At 35.3% G+C, this 24,090-nt stretch overlaps 1 protein-coding gene across 1 annotated transcript in view; it reads right to left on the bottom strand.

Moving 5' to 3' along the window:
* Window positions 1-24,090, bottom strand: part of GABRA3 (gamma-aminobutyric acid type A receptor subunit alpha3) — a 156,189-nt gene that overhangs the window by 33,206 nt on the left and 98,893 nt on the right. The window contains exon 6 of the mRNA XM_007452130.1: window positions 4,417-4,560. Coding sequence (XP_007452192.1) covers window positions 4,417-4,560 — 144 coding nt within the window. The remainder of the gene's footprint in view (window positions 1-4,416; window positions 4,561-24,090) is intronic.

The following is a 24,090-nucleotide window of genomic DNA, read 5'->3' on the forward strand; positions in this document are numbered from 1 at the left end:
GGATTTTCTCTGGCCCAACTTCCCATTAGTATGTTGGACCCCACATAGAGGAGCATATCAGAATTCAGAAAGGAATGCCCATGATTTATAGTCACATGAAAACAATATACATTTATGTGAGGTAATATTTATATGGTTTCTAAACCAAAGGGTGTCAAATAATATACAGCAAAAAGTCTACCTCCTTCATTTCATTTCTCCTTCCTTTAACTACAATTAACAGCTTCTTGTGTATATTCTAGAAATACTATTCCTATACTAATATATATCCTTATAGTCTTTGGTGGTTTTGTATTTGCTATTTTCACTCAACAGTATATCCTGCAGATATTCCCATTGAACTTCCTCATTCCTTCTTACACCTGCATAGTTTACTGATATACACTGTATCATGTTTTCAAAACTAATTTGCTATTATAATCTAATATCTGCAATAACTCTATTTTCAAATAAGATCACATTCTGAGGCACTAGGGGGCAGGATTTCAACATATCTTTTGGGGAGACATAATTCAATCCATAACATCTGCATTGCCAAGAGTGAAGGGAAACTGGCATGCTCATACACTGATAATGAGAGTGTGAATTGTTTCACCTTTTAGAATGGCAATTTGTCAATATGTATTTAAAAATTTTTAAATGTGCCTACTTTCTGAAAGAGCAATCTCAATATTTTGTTTTTATCCTAGGCAGGTAATTACATAGGAACAAAATGTTATATGGAAAAAGAAGGTCTTTGCAGTGTTCTTTATAGCATTAAAACAGAAAATAATCATAGGTAATTGGTTAAATGGATTATGATCCAGTAAGATGAAGATATTGAGTTTCACAATGAAGTGCTATGCTTCCCACTGATAGCAACACTTATCATTGTCAAGAAGGCTGGCTGTAGCCTCAGATGATGGCCTTTTAATTTTCTTTTTAAATTTAGAGTAAAACTAAAACAGGTAATAATTAATATATGCCCATTCTAATTGTTAAAATATTATTACTAACTACTTAGAACTAACAACAGAAAACAAATGTTGGTGAGGGTGTGTGGAAATGGAAACCCTCATGTACTCTTGGTGGGAATGTATACTGGTGCAACTACTATGGAAAACGGTATGGAGTTTCCTCAAAAAATAAAAAATGGGGGACCTCCCTGGTGGTCCAGTGGCTAAGACTCCACGCTCCCAATTCAGGGGGCCCGGTTTCAATCCCTGGTCAGGGAACTAGATCCCACATGTCAAAACTAAGAGTTTGTGGGCTTCCCTTGTGGCGCAGTGGTTGAGAGTCCGCCTGCCAATGCAGGGGACACGGGTTTGTGCCCCCGTCCGGGAAGATCCCACATGCCGCGGAGCGGCTGGGCCCGTGAGCCATGGCCACTGGGCCTGCGTGTCCAGAGCCTGTGCTCCGCAATGGGAGAGGCCACAGCAGTGAGAGGCCCGTGTACCACAAAAAAAAACCCAAAAACAAACAAACAAGAAAACTAAGAGTTCACGTGCTGCAACTAAAATATCCTGCATGCCACAACTAAGACCAGGTGCAGCCAAATAAATAAATAAATAAATAAATATTTTTAAAAAAATAAAAATGGAACTACTATACGATCCAGCAATTCCACTTATGGGTATTTATCTATCTGAAGAAAATGAGAACCCTGGCTTAAAAAGATATATACACCTCCATCTTCACTGCAGCATTATTTACAATAGCCAAGACATGGAAACAACCAAAGTATCTCTGCATGGATGAATGGATAAAGAAGATGTGGTATATATAGATACAATGGAATATTATTCAACCATAAAAAGAAAGAATTTTTGCCATTTGCAACAACAGGGATGGACCTTGGGGACATTATGCTAAGTGAAATAAGTCAGATAGAGCAAGACAAATATTGTATCTCACTTACATGTGGAATCCAAAAAACAACAATGATCATCCAAAAATGAACAAAAAACCAAGCGCATAGATACAAAGAATAGATTACTGGTTGCCAGAAGCCAAGGGTAGGTGTTAGGTGAAATGAGTGAAAGGAATCAGAAGGTACAAACCTCCAGTTGTAAAGTAAATAAGTCCTTGGGGTGTTATGTACAACATGGTGACTATAGTTAGAATACTATACTGCACATTTGAAAGCTGTTAAGAGTAGATCTTAAAAGTTTTCATCACAAGAAAAAAATTCTATAACTATGTATAGTGATGGACGTTAACTAGACTTCCTGTGGTGATCATTTCACAATACATACAAATATTGAATCATAATGTTGTACACCTGAAACTAATGTCAATTATATCTGAATAAAAATATATCACTGGGCTTCCCTGGTGGCACAGGTGGTTGAGAATCTGCCTGCTAATGCAGGGGAAACGGGTTTGAGCCCTGGTCTGGGAGGATCCCACATGCTGCGGAGCAACTAGGCCCGTGAGCCACAACTACTGAGCCTGCACGTCTGGAGCCTGTGCTCTGCAACAAGAGAGGCTGCGATAGTGAGAGGCCCATGCACCGCGATGAAGAGTGGCCCCCACTTTCCACAACTAGAGAAAGCCCTCGCACAGAAACAAAGACCCAACACAGCAAAAATAAATAAATAAATTAATAATAAAAATATATCACTAGCTTGTGTGTACATTTTATTTGGATCCTGTACACTTAGTGGCAAGAAAACCTGCTTCCAATATAAAATTACATAAAAAATAGCTTATAAAACAGTATCAATATTATGGCCCCATTTATATAAAAACATATTTATATTAAAAGTGCAAAGAGAACCTTCTTAAATGTTACACACCAAAATGTATAATAATCAGTTAATGCACGAAATTCTTCTAAAAAGTTTTTTTCTAGATGGTGGAATTAAAGAATATTTTAATTTACTTTTTTTGTTCCTCTGATATTTCTAATTTTTCTATCATGAATGTGCGATAAAGACTAAACAAACAGTGGCTCAACCAAATGAAATGGGGCTGCTTGAATCGCTAATGTTGGGTCTCAAAAGTTGATACCAGGTGAGCAGTGCTAAGGAGGGATGGGGAAGTCAGGAGAGTGAACAGATGCTATAGCCCCAGGAATTCTCTCCCTTCTATGGAGTGGACCTCCAGGGCCCCTGGGTTACCCTTGGTCTCTAGGGGTCCGCCTTGCTATGCTGGGTACTCTTTGCTCACAGGCTGGGGTGGGAGGGAGGGGAGGGTCTGATCTCAGATGGGAGGTCATTTGCAGCAGCAGCGGCACCCCACAGCAGGAGGTGGCTTCTGCTCAAAAATGCAAGGGTCACAGTAGGACAGTAAAAATACACTTTGTACATGCAGGCACTAAAGGTCCTCCTCCCTCTAACTGCTTGGGGAGAGCAGAACTGGCCAGGTGGGTACTTTCCCCTCACCCCCACAGATCAGCTGACCTTCTCCAAGAGATCATGTTCTCACAAACCTCTGGCCTTTTGAACCTCCGTATTGCCATTCTCAAGAATAGCCTTTCCCCACACCAAGTTCCAAATCTCTAAATCCTGTTGTCCTTTAACTCCATTTCAAATGCTGCTTTTTTGTTTCTAGCCCCTGGTCCTAGGATGGAGGGAGAACAGACCACAGACATACCGTAACACTATGAGAGGGAACAGCAGTGTCCAGCTAATGAAAAAAAGGACAAGAGTACCCTACTTCATTTATAATTGTGGATTCAGAGATCTTCCATGGAGACAAGTGTTGAAAGTTCCCACCCTTTCATGGCAAAAAATATTGTAAGATATGTGGGCCCCTAAGATATACTCCATTTTGTCAAATACCCTAAAGTTAGTTGGGATTCAGGGTGCGTCCTTCCTCAGGCCCCTACAACTGGTCAGTTTCAAATAGATAGGACTTAAGGCTACAGAACAAGCCTCTAAGTACCATTTATCAATATCCAAGGAAGAGCCATTGAGAGGACCTGGCAATGTTTGCCAGACACACTTGTTTCTGAAATGGGTGATTCACTTAAGAAAATAATTCCATGGCTCATTCCTGGACCTCCTGGCTGTGTTCTGGACTCTCCTGGGGTTATTACATTGCCACCTCTGTACTGGCGAAGTTAAGCAAATATCTTCATGAAAACTTTAGGATCAAAGTTTAGCTCTCCCACTATCATGGCTTCCTTCTGCTTTCTCTTCTACCACAGTCCAGCCCTAATGACCTCGACCTAACTCATGAATAGACAGCAGGGGATCATGGTTAAAAGCATGATCTTGGAAGCCAATCTGCCTGGGTTCAGATCTTGGCTCTGACAGTACATAACTGACATGGAACAAATTACTAAACATCTGTATGCCTCAGTTTCCTTAAGATAATAGTACCTACCTCACAAGACTGCTTTATTAACATAAGTTATTATAAGCACTTAAAACAGTGACTGGTATGTGGTACAGGTTACAAAAATGCTTGCTAAATAAAATAAAGAAATACCTGTACTAGACCGGATTATTTCTGTCCCAACAACATGGCCCAGCAGGTCATACTGATTCAGTCGAGAGCCATCCTGTGCCACTTCCACAGATTTGTTCTTCCCAAGAGTCCAAGAGTAAACTACTTCGGCTGTTGTATAGGCATCTAAGGCAGAAAAAAGTCAAGAAGGAGAAGTGAAGGGAAAGGAAAATGATTATCTTTGATACTAAACTTGCATGAGATTGAAATACAACTTCCATCCCAAAAGAGTTTTAGGTATGTGGTATATCTTCAACTGAAGCACATTTATCCATGCATGTATTAAGTACTTGTTGAACAATTACTAACAGTTTATGCTGGACACACAGAAATAAACCCAAAGTGGTCTCTTGCTTCAATGACTCACAGTCTTCTGGACTGCCAATAAATTGTTAAACTTTTCCTTCTCTTGGAGGATACAGAGTAGGGGCAAGTGGAGGAATGGTTAAAATATTACCTAATGCAGATGTCACAAATTCAAATGCCCACAGGAGCTAGAGAGGTATCTTAAATGACCAAATCAGGCTAGTTGTAGGAAAAATAAACTACTAGAAATGTAATAAAATTTTCTTTAACTAATTATGGGGTGAACATATGAAATAATGTAAAATATCATACTGGGGATATTTTAAATTAAAAATGAAAAATTACAAATTATAAAAAGCAATAATTAATGATTACAATTTTATTTTGAAATGTATTACCACTTTAATTTTGCAAACCAGAAACCTGCCACCATTTCCTCTGCATCAGGGTGTTAATGTCAGGTCTTGTATTTGGAATTCCAATGTCGAGTACAGAATTTAGTACAGATTAATTTTAACAGGGGTATGGGTAAGGAAATGGTGAGGGAATGAGGAGTAAGGTTATTTAGTTTTAGTCAGTATCTTAAAAGAATAGAGTTGCTTTCTTTCCAGACACAGATTAACTCTTTGCACAGTGGGTTTTATATTTGGGGTGAGCACTTTGCCCTAACTCAGATATCTAGGCTCATAGGGAAGCTGACAACCATACTGCTCACCCTCTTCATTCATTTTTGAGCTGTTTATTGTTCAAATCATTGGGAGGTCTCCAGCTCATGGTGGCAGCTATTATGTCCATAATATGCTCTACTTAAACCTTTTACCACAAAGCAAATAATTGCTAGTCAATCTACCAATGAACGAACATAAATTCTGTATCCCTACAAAACTTTGCAAGGCTAGATATGTATTTCATAAAAGTCTGACATTAACACTTACATATATTAATTGTGATCTGCTTATGTTACATTTTTTAGGACTTTTTTCAATATATTCAAGTAAATCATTTTCTGATTTGCTTATAATGGGCAACATGCCCAAAAGTTGTTCATTCACATCAAAATTCTCATTGAAATTATGAGAAAATACACATAACTATCATAAGTGACAAAAGAAAATGCCACAGGAAATCTAACTTTTAAACATAATATGCCCTGTATATGGTCTCAGTCATTTCTTCAACTCACTGACAAAAATACTTCTGGTTCAATGTATAATTTCTACTGCAGTTGAAGACATTTTTATAAATCTTGTGTCTATAAAATATTTTGATGCCTGTGAAGGTTTATTGCTTAATTAATGCATAACTGCTTTTCCCAGCAGCAACACTTAATGTATATATTCAAATACAAAACCTGTCGAACTTTCAGTCTGTTTAATAAAATTAAGATTTTCATTGTACATCTTTTTTAATATATCAATTATGGTTCTTATAATGGATTGCATAATGTTGATATCTGAAGTTTTATTTTTCAAAAAAAGCATACTGTGTATGCATAGAAACAGTGTATAAATAGTATTCATTTTTATTAGGAAATGCAAACTTGACATCTTTTTTGAAATAGTCCTTTCAGTCTATCTTTAATTTATTTATTTTAAATTTTTACAGCTATGGGTACAAGAACTATGTCACTTTCCTCTTAATTCACCTAGGAGCTCTTAAATCTATCAATTAAGTGAGTTGATTAATGGCAACTGACATTAGACCCTGTTTTCAGGGAGAGAGCAGAAAGTGCCCACATACAAGGGACAGCCACTACTCAGCCCCAGCTGTTTGTGGCCATGTGGGGATTTGAGTCCAATGTTGTACAATCTTCTGATTTCATAAAATAATAAACAAATCTGGAATTCTGTATGACATCTCCTAAATTTCAAATCTTGGAGGATAATTTTGAAGGTTATTAACACTGTATAGATCAAATAAATGACATCTGCAAACCACCAACTTGTAACCTCTTGTCTAGAGGTTTTCCCCTATGGATGGCTGTGGTCTTTTGTGATTCAGTTTTGGAAACAAAGCATCCTCTGCTGCCTATGGGGTATCTAGGGCTCCCAACTAGAATTGAGATCTTTAAACTATGATCACCAAGAAGAAAGGGATATCATCTCCTCAGGACTCTTCTCACACACTTACCTACAACTTATACTAAGACTATTAAGTGAGGACTATCACAAGGCTATTAATAATATGTGATTTCACAAGGTCCTTGTCCTCTCATTTTCCCCAGTGCCTTCTAACCTTAATATATATGTTTGGGTTCTACTATGCCTAAACATATAATTACCTGTATATGTCTTCTTTTATTTTTATTTTTTTATTATTATTTTTTATTTTTTTATAGAGCAGGTTCTTATTAGTCATCAATTTTATACACATCAGTGTACACATGTCAATCCCAATTGCCCAATTCATCACACCACCATCCCCACCCCCCGGCTGCCTTCCCCCCATGGTGTCCATACATTTGTTCTCTACATCTGTGTCTCAATGTTTGCCCTGAAAACCGGTTCATCTGTACCATAGTTCTAGGTTCCACATACATGTGTTAATATACAATATTTGTTTTTCTCTTTCTGACTTACTTCACTCTGTACAACAGTCTCTATGTCCATCCACATCTCTGCTAATGGCACAACTTCATTCCTTTTTATGGCTGAGTAATACTCCATTGTATATATGTACCACATCTTCTTTATCCATTCATCTGTCAATGGGCATTTAGGTTATTTCCATGACCTGGCTATTGTAAATAGTGCTGCAATGAACATTGGGGTGCATGTGTCTTTTGGAATTATGGTTTTCTCTGGGTATATACCCAGTAGTGGGATTGCTGGATCATATGGTAATTCTATTTTTAGTTTTTTAGGAACCTCCATACTGTTCTCCATAGTGGTTGTATCAATTTACATCCCAACCAACAGTGCAAGAGGATTCCCTCTTCTCTGCACCCTCTCCACCATTTGTTGTTTATAGATTTTCTGATGATGCCCATTCTAACTGGGGAGAGGTGATACCTCATTGTAGTTTTGATTTGCATTTCTCTAATAATTAGTGATGTTGAGCATCTTTTCATGTGCTTCTTGGCCATCTGTATGTCTTCTTTGGAGAAATGTCTATTTAGGTCTTCTGCCCATTTGTGGACTGGGCTGTTTGTTTCTTTAATATTGAGCTGCAGGAGCTGTTTATATGTTTTGGAGATTAATCCTTTGTCAGTTGCTTCGTTTGCAAATATTTTCTCCCGTTCTGAGGGTTGTCTTTTCGTTTTATTTATGGTTTCCTTTGCTGTGCAGAAACATTTAAGTTTCATTAGGTCCTATTTGTTTATTTTTGTTTTTATTTCCATTACTCTAGGAGGTGGATCAAAAAACATCTTGTGATTTATGTCAAAGAGTGTTCTTCCTATGTTTTCCTCTAAGAGTTTTATAGTGTTTGGTCTTACTTTTAAGTCTCTAATCCATTTTGAGTTTACTTTTGTGTATGGTGTTAGGGAGTGTACTAATTTCATTCTTTTATACATAGCTGTCCAGTTTTCCCAGCACCACTTATTGAAGAGACTGTCTTTTCTCCATTGTACATCCTTGCCTCCTTTGTCATAGATTAGTTGACCATATGTGCATGGGTTTATCTCTGGGCTTCCTATCTTTTTCCATTGATCTATGTTTCTGTTTTTGTGCCAGTACCATACTGTCTTGATTACTGTAGCTTTGCAGTATAGTCTGAAGTCAGGGAGTCTGATTCCTCCAGCTCCGTGTTTTTCCCTCAAGACTGCTTTGGCTATTTGGGGTCTTTTGTGTCTCCATATAAATTTTAAGACTTTTTCTTCTAGTCCCATAAAAAATGCCATTGGCAATTTGATAGGGATTGCATTGAATCTGTAGATTGCTTTGGGTAGTATAGTCATTTCCACAATATTGATTCTTCCAACCCAAGAACATGGTATATCTCTTCATCTGTTGGTATAATCTTTAATTTCTTTCATCAGTGTCTTATAGTTTTCTGCATACAGGTCTTTTGTCTCCCTAGGTAGGTTTATTCCTAGATATTTTATTCTTTTTGTTGCAATGGTAAATGGGAGTGTTTCCTTAATTTCTCCTTCAGATTTCTCATCATTAGTGTTTAGGAATTCAAGAGAGTTCTGTGCATTAATTTTGTATCCTGCAACTTACCAAATTCATTTATTAGCTCTAGTAGTTTTCTGGTGGCATTTTTAGGATTCTCTATGTATACTATCATGTCATCTGCAAACAGTGACAGTTTTACTTCTTCTTTTCCAATTTGGATTCCTTTTATTTCTTTTTCTTCTCTGATTGCCGTGGCCAGGACTTCCAAAACTATGTTGAATAATACTGTTGAGAGTGGACATCCTTGTCTTGTTCCTGATCTTAGAGGAAATGCTTTCAGTTTTTCACCATTGAGAATGATGTTTGCTGTGGGTTTGTCATATATGGCCTTTATTATGTTGAGGTAGGTTCCCTCTATGCCCACTTTCTGGAGGGTTTTTTTCTTAAATGGGTGTTGAATTTTTTCAAAAGCTTTTTCTGCATCTATTGAGATGATCATATGGTTTTTATTCTTCAATTTGTTAATATGGTGTATCACATTGACTGATTTTCATATATTGAAGAATCCTTGCATCCCTGGGATAAATCCCACTTGATCATGGTGCATGATCCTTTTAATGTGTTGTTGGATTCTGTTTGCTAGTATTTTGTTGAGGATTTTTGCATCTATATTCATCAGTGATATTGGTCTATAATTTTCTTTTTTTGAAGTATCTTTGTCTGGTATTGGTATCAGGGTGATGGTGGCCTCATAGAATGAGTTTGGGAGTGTTCCTTCCTCTGAAATTTTTTGGAAGAGTTTGAGAAGGATGGGTGTTAGCTCTTCTCTAAATGTTTGATAGAATTTACCTTTGAAGCCATCTGGTCCTGGACTTTTGCTTGTTGGAAGATATTTAATCACAGTTTCAATTTAATTACATGTGATTGGTCTGTTCATATTTTCTATTTCTTCCTGGTTCAGGCTTGGAAGGTTATACCTTTCTAAGAATTTTTCCATTTCTTCCAGGTTGTCCATTTTATTGGCATAGAGTTGCTTGTAGTAGTCCCTTAGGATGCTTTGTATTTCTGCGGTGTCTGTTGTAACTTCCCTGTTTTCATTTCTAATTTTATTGATTTGAGTCCTCTCCCTCTTTTTCTTGATGAGTCTGGCTAATGGTTTATCAATTTTGTTTATCTTCTCAAAGAACCAGCTTTTAGTTTTATTGATCTTTGCTATTATTTGTTTGTATTTCATTTATTTCTGCTCTGATCTTTATGATTTCTTTCCTTCTGCTAATTTTGGGTTTTGGTTGTTCTTCTTTCTCTAGTTCCTTTAGGTGTAAGGTGAGATTGTTTATTTGAGATTTTTCTTGTTTCTTGAGGTAGGCTTCTATAGCTATAAACTTCCCTTTTGCATTGTCATGTTTTCATTGTTATTTGTCTCTAGGTATTTTTTGATTTCCTCTTTGATTTCTTCAGTGATCTCTTGCTTATTTAGTAATGTATTGTTTAGCTTCCATGTGTTTGTGTTTTTTACGTTTTTTTCCCTGTACTTCATTTCTAATCTCATAGTGTTGTGGTCAGAAAAGATGCTTGATATGTTTTCAATTTTCTTCAATTTACTGAGGCTTGATTTGTGACCCAAGATGTGATCTATCCTGGAGAATGTTCCATGCGCACTTGAGAAGAAAGTGTCATCTGCTGTTTTTGGATGGAATGTCCTGTAAATATCAATTAAATCTATCTGGTCTATCGTGTCATTTAAAGCTTCTGTTTCCTTATTTATTTTCATTTTGGTTGATCTGTCCATTGGTGTAAGTGAGGTGTTAAAGTCCCCCACTATTATTGTGTTACTGTTGATTTCCTCTTTTACAGCTGTTAGCAGTTGCCTTATATATTGAGGTGCTCCTATGTTGGGTGCATATATATTTATAATTGTTATATCTTCTTCTTGGATTGATCTCTTGATTATTATGTAGTGTCTTTCCTTGTCTCTTGCAACATTCTTTATTTTAAAGTCTATTTTATCCGATATGAGTATTGCTACTACAGCTTTCTTTTGATTTCCATTTGCATAGAATATCTTTTTCCATCCCCTCACTTTCAGTCTGTATGTGTCCCTAGGTCTGAAGTGGCTCTCTTGTAGACAGCATATTTATGGGTCTTGGTTTTGTTTCCATTCAGCAAGCCTGTGTCTTTTCATTGGAGCATTTAATCCTTTCACATTTAAGGTAATTATCGATATGTATATTCCTATGACCATTTTCTTAATTTTGGGAGGTTTGTTTTTGTAGGTTCTTTTCTTCTCTTATGTTTCCCACTTAGAGACATTCCTTTAGCATTTGTGGTAGAGCTGGTTTGGTGGTGCTGAATTCTCTTAGCTTTTGCTTGTCTGTAAAGCTTTTGATTTCTCCATTGAATCTGAATGAGATCCTTGCTGGCTAGAGTAATCTTGGTTGTAGGTTCTTCCTTTTCATCACTTTAAGTATATCATGCCACTCCCTTCTGGCTTGTAGAGTTTCTGCTGAGAAATCTGCTGTTAACCTTATGGGAATTCCCTTGTATGTTGTCATTTTTCCCTGGCTGCTTTCAATAATTTTTATTTTTGCCAGTTTGATTACTATGTGTCTCGGCATGTTTCTCCTTGGGTTTATCCTGAATGGGACTCGCTGCGTTTCCTGGACTTGGGTGGCTATTTCCTTTCCCATGTTAGGGAAATTTTTGACTATAATCTCTTCAAATATTTTCTCAGGTCCTTTCTCTCTCTCTTCTCCTTCTGGTACCCCTATAATGTGAATGTTGTTATGTTTAATGGTGTCCCAGAGGTCTCTTAGGCTGTCTTCATTTCTTTTCATTCTTTTTTCTTTATTCTGTTCCACAGCAGTGAATTCCACCATTCTGTCTTCCGGGTCACTTATCTGTTCTTCTGCCTCAGTCATTCTGCTATTGATTCCTTCTAGTGTAGTTTTCATTTCAGTTATTGTATTGTTCATCGCTGTTTGTTTGTTCTTTAATTCTTCTAGGTCTTTGTTAAACATTTCTTACATCTTCTCAATCTTTTCCTCCATTCATTTTTTGAGGTCCTGGATTATCTTCACTATCATTATTCTGCATTCTTTTTCTGGAAGGTTGCCTATCTCCACTTCATTTAGTTGTTTTTCTGGGGTTTTCTCTTGTTCCTTCATCTGTTATGTAGCCCTCTGCCTTTTCATCTTCTCTATCTTTCTGTGAATATGGTTTTTGTTCCACAGGCTGCAGGATTGTAGTTCTTCTTGTTTCTGTATATGTCTTCTTATCTTTGCCATTCAAGTGGTTGTAACTCCCTATGGTTAAAGGACAAAGCAGTGTTCTGCCCAATATACCCAAGAGTTTGACAATGGAAATTAGAACAGGTCTGTTCTGTGAAGGGGTAGGTGATGGAAGATATTATCCACCCCCAGGAAAGAAAAGGAATTTCTTGCTGAATCTCTTAACTTAAACTGAGTACCTTGAGCATACAATCCTGAATATTAGCCCTAAGAATCCTAGCATGTTCTAGTACAGATGTGACAATAAATTGTGCAGCTACCATTTCCTTAGAAACTTCACTGGGCCCAGAGTGGCAACTTGTTTTATGCAAAAAGCAATGGTTTCATTTCTTTGATAATAATCAAAAGGAGGAAAAAAGATTTTCTTCTCATTTGTTGGAGGTCAAATCAGGAAAGGCAAAAACTCCTAAAGGAAGAGAAGGAAGAGGGAGAAATATATTCAAAAAACAAATTGAAAACTACTTGATTGTCTGCTCACAGCCTGACCCCATATTTATAAAAAAGGTTAATAAGGCACAGTGAGCACCACCAGTATGCCCACAATCTATTGATGGTGACAGACATTGCACAATAGCTATAGCACAAGCCTAAACATTAGATGTATGCACACTAATGAAACAAAAACAAGTGTTAAGTGAAACCAGAAGGAGGCTCTATTGATTCTGTTTAGAGTGTAGTGTTAGAGAAGGATTCATAAACTGGGTGATACTCAGAAGATGAGGTCACATTTAGTAGGTGATAGAAGGACTTCCCTAGCCAAAGAACAACACAGCAAAGCCAAAAATCCATAGGAGAGCATGGAGTGTTAAGGGAATTAATGGTATCCCTGGACTTACAGGCTAAAAGGAAGCTGAGGTTATATTATAAAATATCTTAATTGCCCACACCAAGAAATAAGGGTTTTATGGCCTTAAATGACACATTAGACCCATTGGACTTAATAGATATTTAAAGGACATTCTGTCCAGAAACATCCAAATATACATTCTTTTCTGTGCACATGGAAGTTCTCCAGGATAGATCACATTCTGGCCACAAAGCAAGTCTCAATAAATTTAAGAAGATCGATATTATATCAAGCATCTTTTCTGACCACAAAATATGAAACTAGAAATCAATTATAGGAAGAAAAATGGAGAAAACACAAACACGTAGACGCTAAACATCATGCTACTAAAAAACCAATGGGCTAACGAAAAAAATCAGAGAGGAAATCAGAAAATACCTTGAAACAAATGAAATGAAAGCACAACATTCAAAAAGCTATGGGATGCAGCAAATGCAGTTCTAAGAGGGAAGTTAATGGCAATACAAGCTTATGTCAGGAAAAAAGAAAAATCTCAAATAAACAACCTAACCTACCATCTAAAGGAATTAGAAAAAGAAGAACAAAGAAAGTCCAGAGTCAGCAGAAGGAAGGAAATTATAAAGATCAGGGGGGAAAAAATGAAGTAGAGATCAAAAAGAAAAACCACCCACAACAATAGAAAAGATCAATGAAACCAAGAGCTGGGTTTTTGAAAAGATAAATAAAATTGACAAGACTTTAAGCTATGCTTATTAAGAAAAAAAAGAGAGAGGATGCAAATAAACAAAATAAGAAATGAAAGAGGAGAAATTACAATGAATATTACAGAGATACAAAAAAATCATAAGAGAATACTATGAATATATGCCAAAAAATTGGACAACCTAGAAGAAATGGATAAATTCCTAGAAACATACACTCTTCCACAATGGAGTCAGAAAGAACTAGATGATTTGAACAGACTGATCACTAGTAGTGAAATTGAACTAGTAATCAAAAAACTCCCAAAAAACAAAAGTCCAGGACTAGACAGCTTCACAGAGGAATTCTACTAAGTATACAAAGAAGAATTAATACCTATCCTTCTCAAACTATTCCAGAACATTGAAGAGGAGGGAACATCCCCAAATTCATTCTATGAGGCCATTATTACCATTATACCCAACCAAAGACAATACAAGAAAAGAAAATTACAGGCCAATATCTCTGATGAATATAGATGCACAAATCCTGAAGAAAATACTAGCAAACCAAATCCAACAATATATAAAACGAATTATATACCATGATCAAGTGGAAATTATTCTAGGATCCAATAATGGTTCAATATCCACAAATCAATCAGCATGGTATACCATATTAACAAAAGGAAAGACAAAAACCACATGATCATCTCAATAGATGCAGAAAAAGCATTTTACAAAATTCAACATCCATTTATAATAAAAACTCTCCAGAAAGTGGGCATAGAGGGAACATATCTCAAAATAATAAAGGCCAACTATGACAAACCCACAGCTAACGTTGTGTTTTCAATGGTGAAAAGCTGAAAGCTTTTCCTCTAAAATCAGGAACAAGACAAGGATGCCCACTCTTGCCATTTCTGTTTAACATAGTATTGGAAGTCCTAGCCACAGCAATAAAGCAAGAAAAAAAAAAGGCATCCATATTAGAAGGAAAGAGGTAAAACAGTCACTCTTTGCAGATGACATGACACTATACATAGAAAATGCTAAAGTCTCCACCAAAAAACTATTAGAATTAATAAATTAATTCAGTAAAGTTGTAGGATTCAAGATTAATATACAGAAATCTGTTGCTGTTCTATACACTAATAATAAACTATCAGAAAAAGGAAACAAGAAAATGATCCCATTTACAATTGTATTAGAAAGAATAAAATAAGAAGGGATAAATTTAACCAAGGAAGCAAAGGACCTATATTCTGAAAACTGTAAGTCATTGATGAAGGAAATGGAAGATGATACAAACAAATGGAAAGATATCCCATGTTTACAGATTGGAAGAATTAAAATAGTTAAATTGTATAATTTGTTAAAATGTCCATACTACTCAAAGCAATCCACAGATTTAATATAACCCCTATCAAAATATCCATGACATTTTTCACAGAACTAGCACAAATAATCCTAAAATTTGTATGGGAGTGCAAAAGAGCCCAAAGAGCCAAAGCAATCTTGAGGAAAAAGAACAAAGCTGGAAGTCATGATCCCTGACTTCAGACTGTATTACAAAGCTACAGTAATCAAAACAGTATGGTACTGGCACAAAAACAGAAATATAGATCAATAGAACAGGATAGAAAGCCCAGAAATAAACCCACATACTTATGGCCAATTAAACTATGACAAAGGAGGCAAGAATATACAATGGAGAAAAGACAGTCTCTTCAATAAATGTTGCTGGGAAAACAGCTACCTACATGTCAAAGAATGAAATTGGAACACTCCCTCATACCATATACAAAAATAAACTCAAAATGGATTAAAGACCTAAATGTAAGACCGGAAACCATAAAATTCCTAGAAGAAAACATAGGCAGAGGACTCTTTGACATAAGTGTTAGCAGTATATTTTTGGATTGTCCCTTTAAGTAAAGGAAACAAAAGGATAAGTAAACAAATGGGACCTAACTAAACTTAAAAGCTTTTGTGCAGCAAAGGAAACCATCAGCAAAACAAAAAGACAACCTACTGAATGGGAGAAAATATTTGCAAATGATACATCCAATAAGGGGTTAATATCCAAAATATATAAACAGTTCATATAACTCAATATCAAAAACAACCCAAAAAACTTGATTAAAAAAGAGGGAGAAGACCTGAACAGACATTTTCCCAAAGACATACAGATGGTCAACAGTCACATGAAAAGATGCTCAATATTCCTAACCATCATGGAAATGTAAATCAAAACCACAATGAGATATCACCTCACATGTATTATAATGGCTGTCATCAAAAAGACCACAAATAACAAACTTGGCAAGGATATGAAGAAAAGGGAAACCTAGTACACTAGTACAATGTTAGTGGGAATGTAAGTTGGTGCAGCCACTATGGAAAACAGTATGGAGGTTCCTCAAAAAACTAAAAATAGAACTACCATATGATCCAGAAATTCTACTCCTGGGTGTATATATGCATAAAATGAAACTATTAATTTGCAAAGATTATCTGCACCCCAAGGTTCAAAGCAGCATTATTTGCAATAGCCAAGATATGGAAGCAAGCTAAGTGTCCATCAACAGATGAATGGATAAAGACAATATATTGTGTGTGTTTGTGTGTGTGTGTGTGGAGGGGTAAAATGGGATGCTACTCAACCATAAAAAAGAATGAAATTTTGATATTTGAAACAGCAACATGGATGGACTTGAAGGGTATTACGCTCAGTGAAATAAGTCAGACAAGGAAAGACACATACTGTATGTTATCACTTATATACAGAATCTAAAAATTACAACAAACTAATGAATATAAGAAAACAGAAACAGACTCCCAGATATAGAGAACAAACTAGTTCTTACCAGTGGAAAGGGGACTTGTGGGAGGGCAAGATTGGGGTAGGGGATTAAGGGACACAAACTATATTATGTATAAAATAAGTAAAATAAAGGGATATACTGTACAGCACAGGGAATATAGCCAATAATTTATAATAACTTTAAACGAAGTATAATGTATTAAAATATTGAATCACTATGTTGTACACCTGAAACTAATATAATATTTTAAATTAACTATACTTAAATTTTTAAAAATGAAATAAGGGTTTTAGTCCATAGGCTATAAGTTCTTGTGGACATGCCTGAAATAGGGAGATGATATGGCCAGATGTATAATTTGGAAAGATTGCTCAACCTGCAGTATGGATGCCTGGTTAGAAAGAGTGAAACTAAAGCCAAGACAGAAGTTAAAAGGCCATCACAATGTTTGGTGTGAATGACATTTAGGACACAATATAGAGTATTAGACAGTGGGATGAATTAAGTGGAATAGGGAGGAGATCTCAGTGGCAGAATATAACTGGTGGCTTTTCATGATGGTTAAGAAAGAAAAGGAGGAAGTCTATGGAAGGATTCTAGATGACACAGAGTTTGTAACTTTTGCAAGTACTTGGCTAATGATGGAATTCATTCACCCACTGGGGAACAGAACTCTTCCCCTTTAGGTCTTCTCTTTCTTCTCTCCCTCCTCCCTGACCTTTGGGCTCCTGTAAGCCCTCAAATTCCCTCACATAGAGTCCTACCCCTTCTCGTCAGTTTCATTTTTTTTTCATGGAGGAGCAGGGGTAGAGTGGCTTGGGAAATGGATATTGCAGAAAGGCTATATATCAGACAATCAGAACTACAGCATTCCCAGAATGGCCCCCTCAACATATATTGTATTGGCAATGATGGCACTAGCATCTCTTTGCCTTTAGTTGCTTTGCCAAATGCCTCCTTCTGTTACTCGAGCCTTGGTATGTGCCAGCCCCAGGAATATGGGAAGTAAAAATCAATCCTGCCATAAACCAATGAGACGGCATTCCCTTTTAACTCATACTGTCAGAGAATGATTGCTAGCTTGCTTGACTGATTAAGTCAGTCACTCATTCAACAAATACTAAGACATTATATTAGATAGTTAATGTACAGAGATCATAAGACATTTGAGGTCCCATCCTTTCATTGAGCTTATAGTCCAGTGGAAAAAGACAGAAAATATATAAGTAAATAAATAAAGATAATATCATACAGTGATAAGTGCTATAAAAAATAAAACAGAGTTTATGAAGTGGGAAGGGGTTTCATTAGATACAGTGATCACAGAAAACCCCTTTGAGGGGGTGGCTTTTAAGCAGGAAAATGGAAAATAAGCAAAAGCCAGAGCTTGCTGGAGAATATTTCAGGCCACAAACAAACAAACAACCACAAAAAAACAGAAAGTGCAAAGTCTTCTAAGGGGGAAACATCTTGCAGTGTTGCAGTGTTCTAGGAACTGGCAGAAGGCTGATGTAAAGGGGAAAGAGATACGAGATGAGGTTGAAGAGATAAACAACAACCCGAATACAGGATCTAAGCCAAGGCAGGGAAAACAAAAGAAGGTTTTAGAGAAAAAACATAATCAGTTGGTTTGGGCATATTCAGTAAAAGTACAAGAGTTCTGATGAACATAACAACTACAGCCTAAGGTTGGCATACATATAAAACCAAATGGAAACAAACACTGTATACGTTTATAACTAATTCAAATACTTAGTCAGGATTTTAAATTATCCAAAGTTACAGGGTAAGTTATAGGCACTAGTTACTGGCAAATCAGGACAAATTTGGATTTCTGGCATGAATTATATGTGTTTATGCATTTATCGAAATGATCAAGTGGCTTTTGTCCTTTATTCTATTGATATGGTGTATTACATTGATTGATTTTTGGATGTTAAGCCAACTTTATATTCCTGGGATATATCCCACTTAAAGATAGTGGATAATCCATTTATAAGTTTTTTTAATTTGGTTTACTAGTATTTTGTTGAAGATCTTTGTGTTTATATTCATAAAGAATACTTGTCTTTGCTTTTCTTTTCTTGTGATCTTTGGTTTTGGTAGCATAGTGATACTGACCTGACTGAATGTCACCTCCTCTTCTGTATTTTACAAGACTTTGTGAAGATTTAGTATTCATTCTTCTTCAACTGTCTGGTAAAATCAATGGTGAAACCATCTGGACCTGGGTTTTTCCTTGTGGGAAGTTATAAAATTACTAATTAAATCTTCTGTTATAGGTCCAATAAAAATTTTTTTTTCCTCAGTCAGTTTCAGTAGTTTGTGTGTTACTAGTAATTTTTCCATTTCATCTAAGCTATATAATTTGTTGACCTATAATTTGCAGCTCATAGTTTTCCTGTATAATCCTATTTATTTCTGTATTTATTTAATCTGTATTTAAATAAATAAATTATAATATATATAATTGTAATATATATTTATTAAATATATAATATTTATATATTTAAACAAATTTAAATATATAAATTCTATATTTATATAATCCTATTTATTTCTGTAAGGTCAGTAGTGATGTTCCCTCTTTCATGATTTTAGTAATATGATTATTCTCTTGCTGTGTGTGTGTGTGTGTGTGTGTGTGTGTGTTTTGTGTTCCCCACAGCCCTTGGTCAGTCTAGCTAAAGGTTGATCAGTTTTACTGATCTTTTCAAAGAACCAACTTTTAGATCATTTGATTTTCTTTAATGTTTCTCTATTTTATTTAATTTCACTCTAATATTGATTATTTTCTTCCTTCTGCTTCTTTTGGGCTTAGTTTGCTCTTCTCTTCCTAGTTTCTTAAGGTGGAAGGTCAGGTTCTTCTTTTTAATACAGGCTTTACAGTTATAAATTTCTCTCTGAACACTGCTTTAGGCTGTTTTTACATTGTGCAAAATTTTCACCAATTTCAAAATATTTTCTAATTTCCCTTGTGATTTCTTCTTTGATCCAGTGTTTATTTAGGAGTGTGTTATTTAATTTCAACATATTTGTGAATTTCCCAAATTCCCTTCTGTTATCGATTTCTAATTTCATTCAATTGAGGTTAGATAACACACTTTGTATGGTTCTAGTACTTTTAAACTGATTGCATCTTGTTTTATGGCCTAACATATAGTCTAAAACAGAAAATGTTCCATGTGCACTTGAGAATAATGTGTTCTGATATTGTTTGGTAGAGCGCAATATAAATGTTTACTAGATCTAGTTGGTTTGTAGTGTGTTCAAGTCTTCTATTTCTATGTTGATGTTCTCTCTAGTTGTTCTATTGGAAGTGGAATATTAACATATTCAGTTTTTATTGTTGAATTGTCTATTTCTCCTTTCAATTCTTGTCAGTTTTGCTCCATGTATTTCGGAGTTCTATGATTAGGTGCATATATCTTTATAATTGTTATATCTTCCTGATGGATTGACCATTTTGTCATTATAAAATCTTCCAGGCTTCTACAGAGTGGGGGTAAAGAGGATGGGAACAGAGTTCTCTGGCCTTTCTGAGAATCAGCCATTTTTCTTGACTAACACTCCTCAGATTGTTGTGAGCCTTTGGTTAGAGTTTGGAGAGAAAGTTTATTTTGCCAATTTTTGAAAATGTTCTTGTTGCTTTTATGGAAGAGTGGATTTTTAGAAGTTCTCACTTCACCACTCCAGAATTGCTTCCTTATTAGAGATTTTAAGGTTAACTTTAACTGCCCACTTAAGAATTTAAACCTCTCTCTCCTTCTTAATGTACTTTATTTGGTTTCCTGGACAATATGTTCCCTGAAGTTTCCTCATGCTTCAGCTATAATATTTACTGAGTTATTCTCTTCTCTTTAGCCTCTAAATGTTGTAGATGACTTCCCCAGCCTTATGGCTTTAAATATCATCTATATGGATGAAACCTGAATTAAATCTCCAGCCCAGATATCTTTTCTGAACACCAGACTTACATTCCATATAATCAGCACCCAGAAGAACTAGTTGTGTCCCTTATCAAGCATGAGCCCATCAGGTGTAACCATTATCCTGACGATTGTTTCTATGTGTAAATTCCTTCCTGGCATTTGTTGGGAAATTTATATATTTTTTCTGAATTTCAAATACTGAGAAAAATAGTTGAGAAATCAGCAAAATGGAAAAAGTATTATAATTCTACTATAAGAATTAAAGCTTAACAATAGACACAGAAGCGTGACTGGCTTAAAGAAATCTACTAATGTCAAGTGAAAAGCAAGAACAGGAAATGCTGGCACACTGAGTCAAAAGTATTGAAATTCTAAATATCAACACAGGAGTACATGTTGATCGGATCAGTTGATTTTGCTTATTGTAAGTGTATCTTTGTAGCCCTGTATGCTGCTAATAGCAAGTCATTCTTGCAAATTATATATTAAGTCTATATGCATAGTATACAATATACAAACCCTGTGAGTGTCCTTTCAAGATATAACAAGTTTGAGAAGCGAAATAAACCCTTAAACTGGCAATTTTGACATTTGATTTTGTATAGTTCTGTTACCTTGCTAAGAGATCCAAATGTTTTAATTCAAATACTACCCAATAAGGTTTGCTGGTGTTTTCCAATGTTTGAGTATCTTCTATAGTAATGTTACTGGCATTTGCTAATACTTCTAAACTTGTTATTTCTTATTTTAAAAAGTTGTATATCCATAATAATGAGCAAAGAGCATGAAAGTCTGAAGTGTTTTATGAATAACATTTAATTTATGAAATTCTTGGGAATTCCAACTCTTATTCCTGATTTCCATAGTTTAATATGATAGAAATTTGGAAATACTACCAATAGCAATGACGGATGAAATATTAAAGACTTCTAACACCACAGATTAGTTTTGCCTATTTTTATATATGACATAAATGGAATCATGCACTATATACATAGATGTGTCTGGCTTTCACTCAGCATTAAACCTGTGACCTCATCCAGATTGAGTTGTTGAGTATAATATACTTGTCATTCTTGTATAGTATTCCACTTTATGAATATGTCACAGATATTTTTATTGAAGTATAGTTGATTTACAATGTTGTATTAATTTCTTTGTCACAGATTTTTAATCCATTTTGATGGACATTAGGGTAGTATCAAGTCTACTAAAATTAGCTCTGCTATGAACATTCATTTTATGCCTTTGGTAGACAAAAGTACTGATTCATGTTTGGAAATATACTCAGGACTAGAGATGCTAGGCTATATGATACATGTATGTCCGGCACTAGTAGATACCACCAAACAACTTCCCAAAACCTTTGTACAAATTTACATTCCTATCAGCAATGAACTTTAGTTATCCTAGTGGGTGTGGAGTAATATTCTCTGGACTGCAATTTGCATTTCCCTGCTGACTAATGTAATTGATCACTTTATGTGGGTGATTGGAAAACCCTGTTTTATAAGGTGACTGTTCAACACTTTGGCCTTTTTTTTTCTATTGAGGTTTCTGACTACTACTTATAGACTTGTAGGGGATATCAATAATTATGGATTTGAGTAATTTGTCATGTATATGCAATGCAAATATTTTCTCCCACTCTATGGCTTGCCTTTTCACCATTATCTTTTGATAAAGAGAATCTCTTAATTTTTAACATATTCCAAGTCATCCTCTTTTACCTTTGTGGCTAGTGCTATTCTATGTCCTGTTTAAGTAATTTATATCTCTTCTAATATCATAAAGATATTCTCTTATGTTTTCTTCTAAAAGCTTTATTGTTTTACCTTTCACCTTTTCACATTTAGATTTGTAACCCATCTGGAATTTATTTTTGTGTATGAGAGAGATAAAGCAACCCCCACCTCTGTGTGTGTGTGTGTGTGTGTGTGTGTGTGTACTTTCTGCTATGCCCCATTAGTCTATTTTTCTATCTTTGCAACAATAATACATATTGCTTTAAAGTATACCAAAGCTTTAACACTTTAAAATAAGTCTTCTTATCTGGTATTGGATTTGATTTGATTGTAAACTCTGATTGTAAACTCTCCAGCTTTGTCTTTTTCAAGATTGTCTTAGCTATTTTTGGCACTCTTATATTTCTATTTAAACTTTCGAATCAGTGTTGTTTTCTTTGTATTTATCCTGCCTGGTGTTTACCAATTTCTTGAATCTTTGGATTGATAACTTTCATCAGTTTTAAGAATGACTGGCCTTTAGCCACTTAATGATTGCTTTTGCTCATTTCTCTTTCTGTTTTTCTTCTACAAAATTACACATGACACTATATTTTTCTGTGTCCCACATATTCATTTACTCTTTTCTGTATTTTTGTCTCTCTGTACTTCAGTTTTGCCATTTTCTATTTAACTATTTTTAAGATCTCTAATCCTGTCTTCTACTTATTAAATCCACCCTTTGAATTCTGAATTTTTGATATTGTACTTTTCCATAACTAATTTCTAATTTATTCTCCTTTATAGATTCCAATTTTCTGTTGAAATTCCCTATCTTTTATCTATTTTATTCATCTTTTCCCTTTTTTCTTGAACATATTAACCATAGTTTTTAAAAGTCCTTATCGACAATCTGATATCTGAATCACTTGTAGGTCTGTTTTCATATTCTGGTTTTGGTTTTGGATCTTGGTTTTAGATCACATTATTCTGCCTATTGGTATGCCTAATGATTTTTTATTGAATTCCAGACATTGTGTAATAAAAATATAGAGTTTTCAGATGATGTTGACTTCCACCAGAGAGACTTCATTCTTTCCTTTGTTAGGCAGATAGTGTGGGATAATTATCACCTTAATCCCATAAGGCACTGAGCTGTGTTATGGTTTTTTGTTAAACTTAGTGTGTCCCTGATATTTCCTTATATTTAGGACATAGCTTCTCCAGGATTTTAAATAGATAGCCTAGCATGTCATCTTTTTTATAGCATTGGGATACTGTAGGAAAGCCAGCTCTATTTTCCAAAGGTTTTCATATTAGTTATTATACTTTGTGCAAATTCAAAATTCAGCAATTGTATTGAGAGGGGTATCAGTCAAGAGGCTGAGATCTCTTAGATCTCAAGTACCACCAAGAATGAAGAAGCTACAGGTCACAGATTCATCAGTGAGAGGTTCTACCCTTTCTCCAGAATTTTAGTCTCTTCAATCCTTATTGCTCAACAGTTCTGGGTCTCCTAATTGTTCATGAGGGGAGCATTGTTTATCCACAAACAACTCTATGCTACCCAGAGTGGAAGTAATACTCATCTAACTTGATAGTAAATCCATTAGGACAGAAATGTACAAGTCACCCTTGAGTTCTCTCTTTTTCTAATATTCCACAACTAATTCATTGGAGGATCTCTGGGATTGTCCTTCACAATATATCCAGAATCAAATTACTTCTTACCACTTATGCCACTAGCACTCTTACCTGAGCCATTATCATCTCTCATCTGAAATACTGCAATAACCTCTTAACTGGACTCCCTGCTTCTACCTTTCTCATACTTATATTTTTAACAGAGTATCCATAATGATTCTTTAAAAACCATGAATCAGATAACATAATTATTTTCTTCAGAATATTCCAATCACTCCCCATTTTCCCTCAGAATAAAATTCAAAGCCTTTTAATGTTCTTCAAGACTTAGATCACCTAATCCCCTCTTTGATCTCATATCTGATATATTTTTCTGACTCCCTGGCTGT

The sequence above is a fragment of the Lipotes vexillifer genome, unplaced genomic scaffold, assembly GCF_000442215.2.
Source record: "Lipotes vexillifer unplaced genomic scaffold, Lipotes_vexillifer_v1.1 scaffold1081, whole genome shotgun sequence".
NCBI classification, from domain to species: Eukaryota; Metazoa; Chordata; class Mammalia; order Artiodactyla; family Lipotidae; genus Lipotes; species Lipotes vexillifer.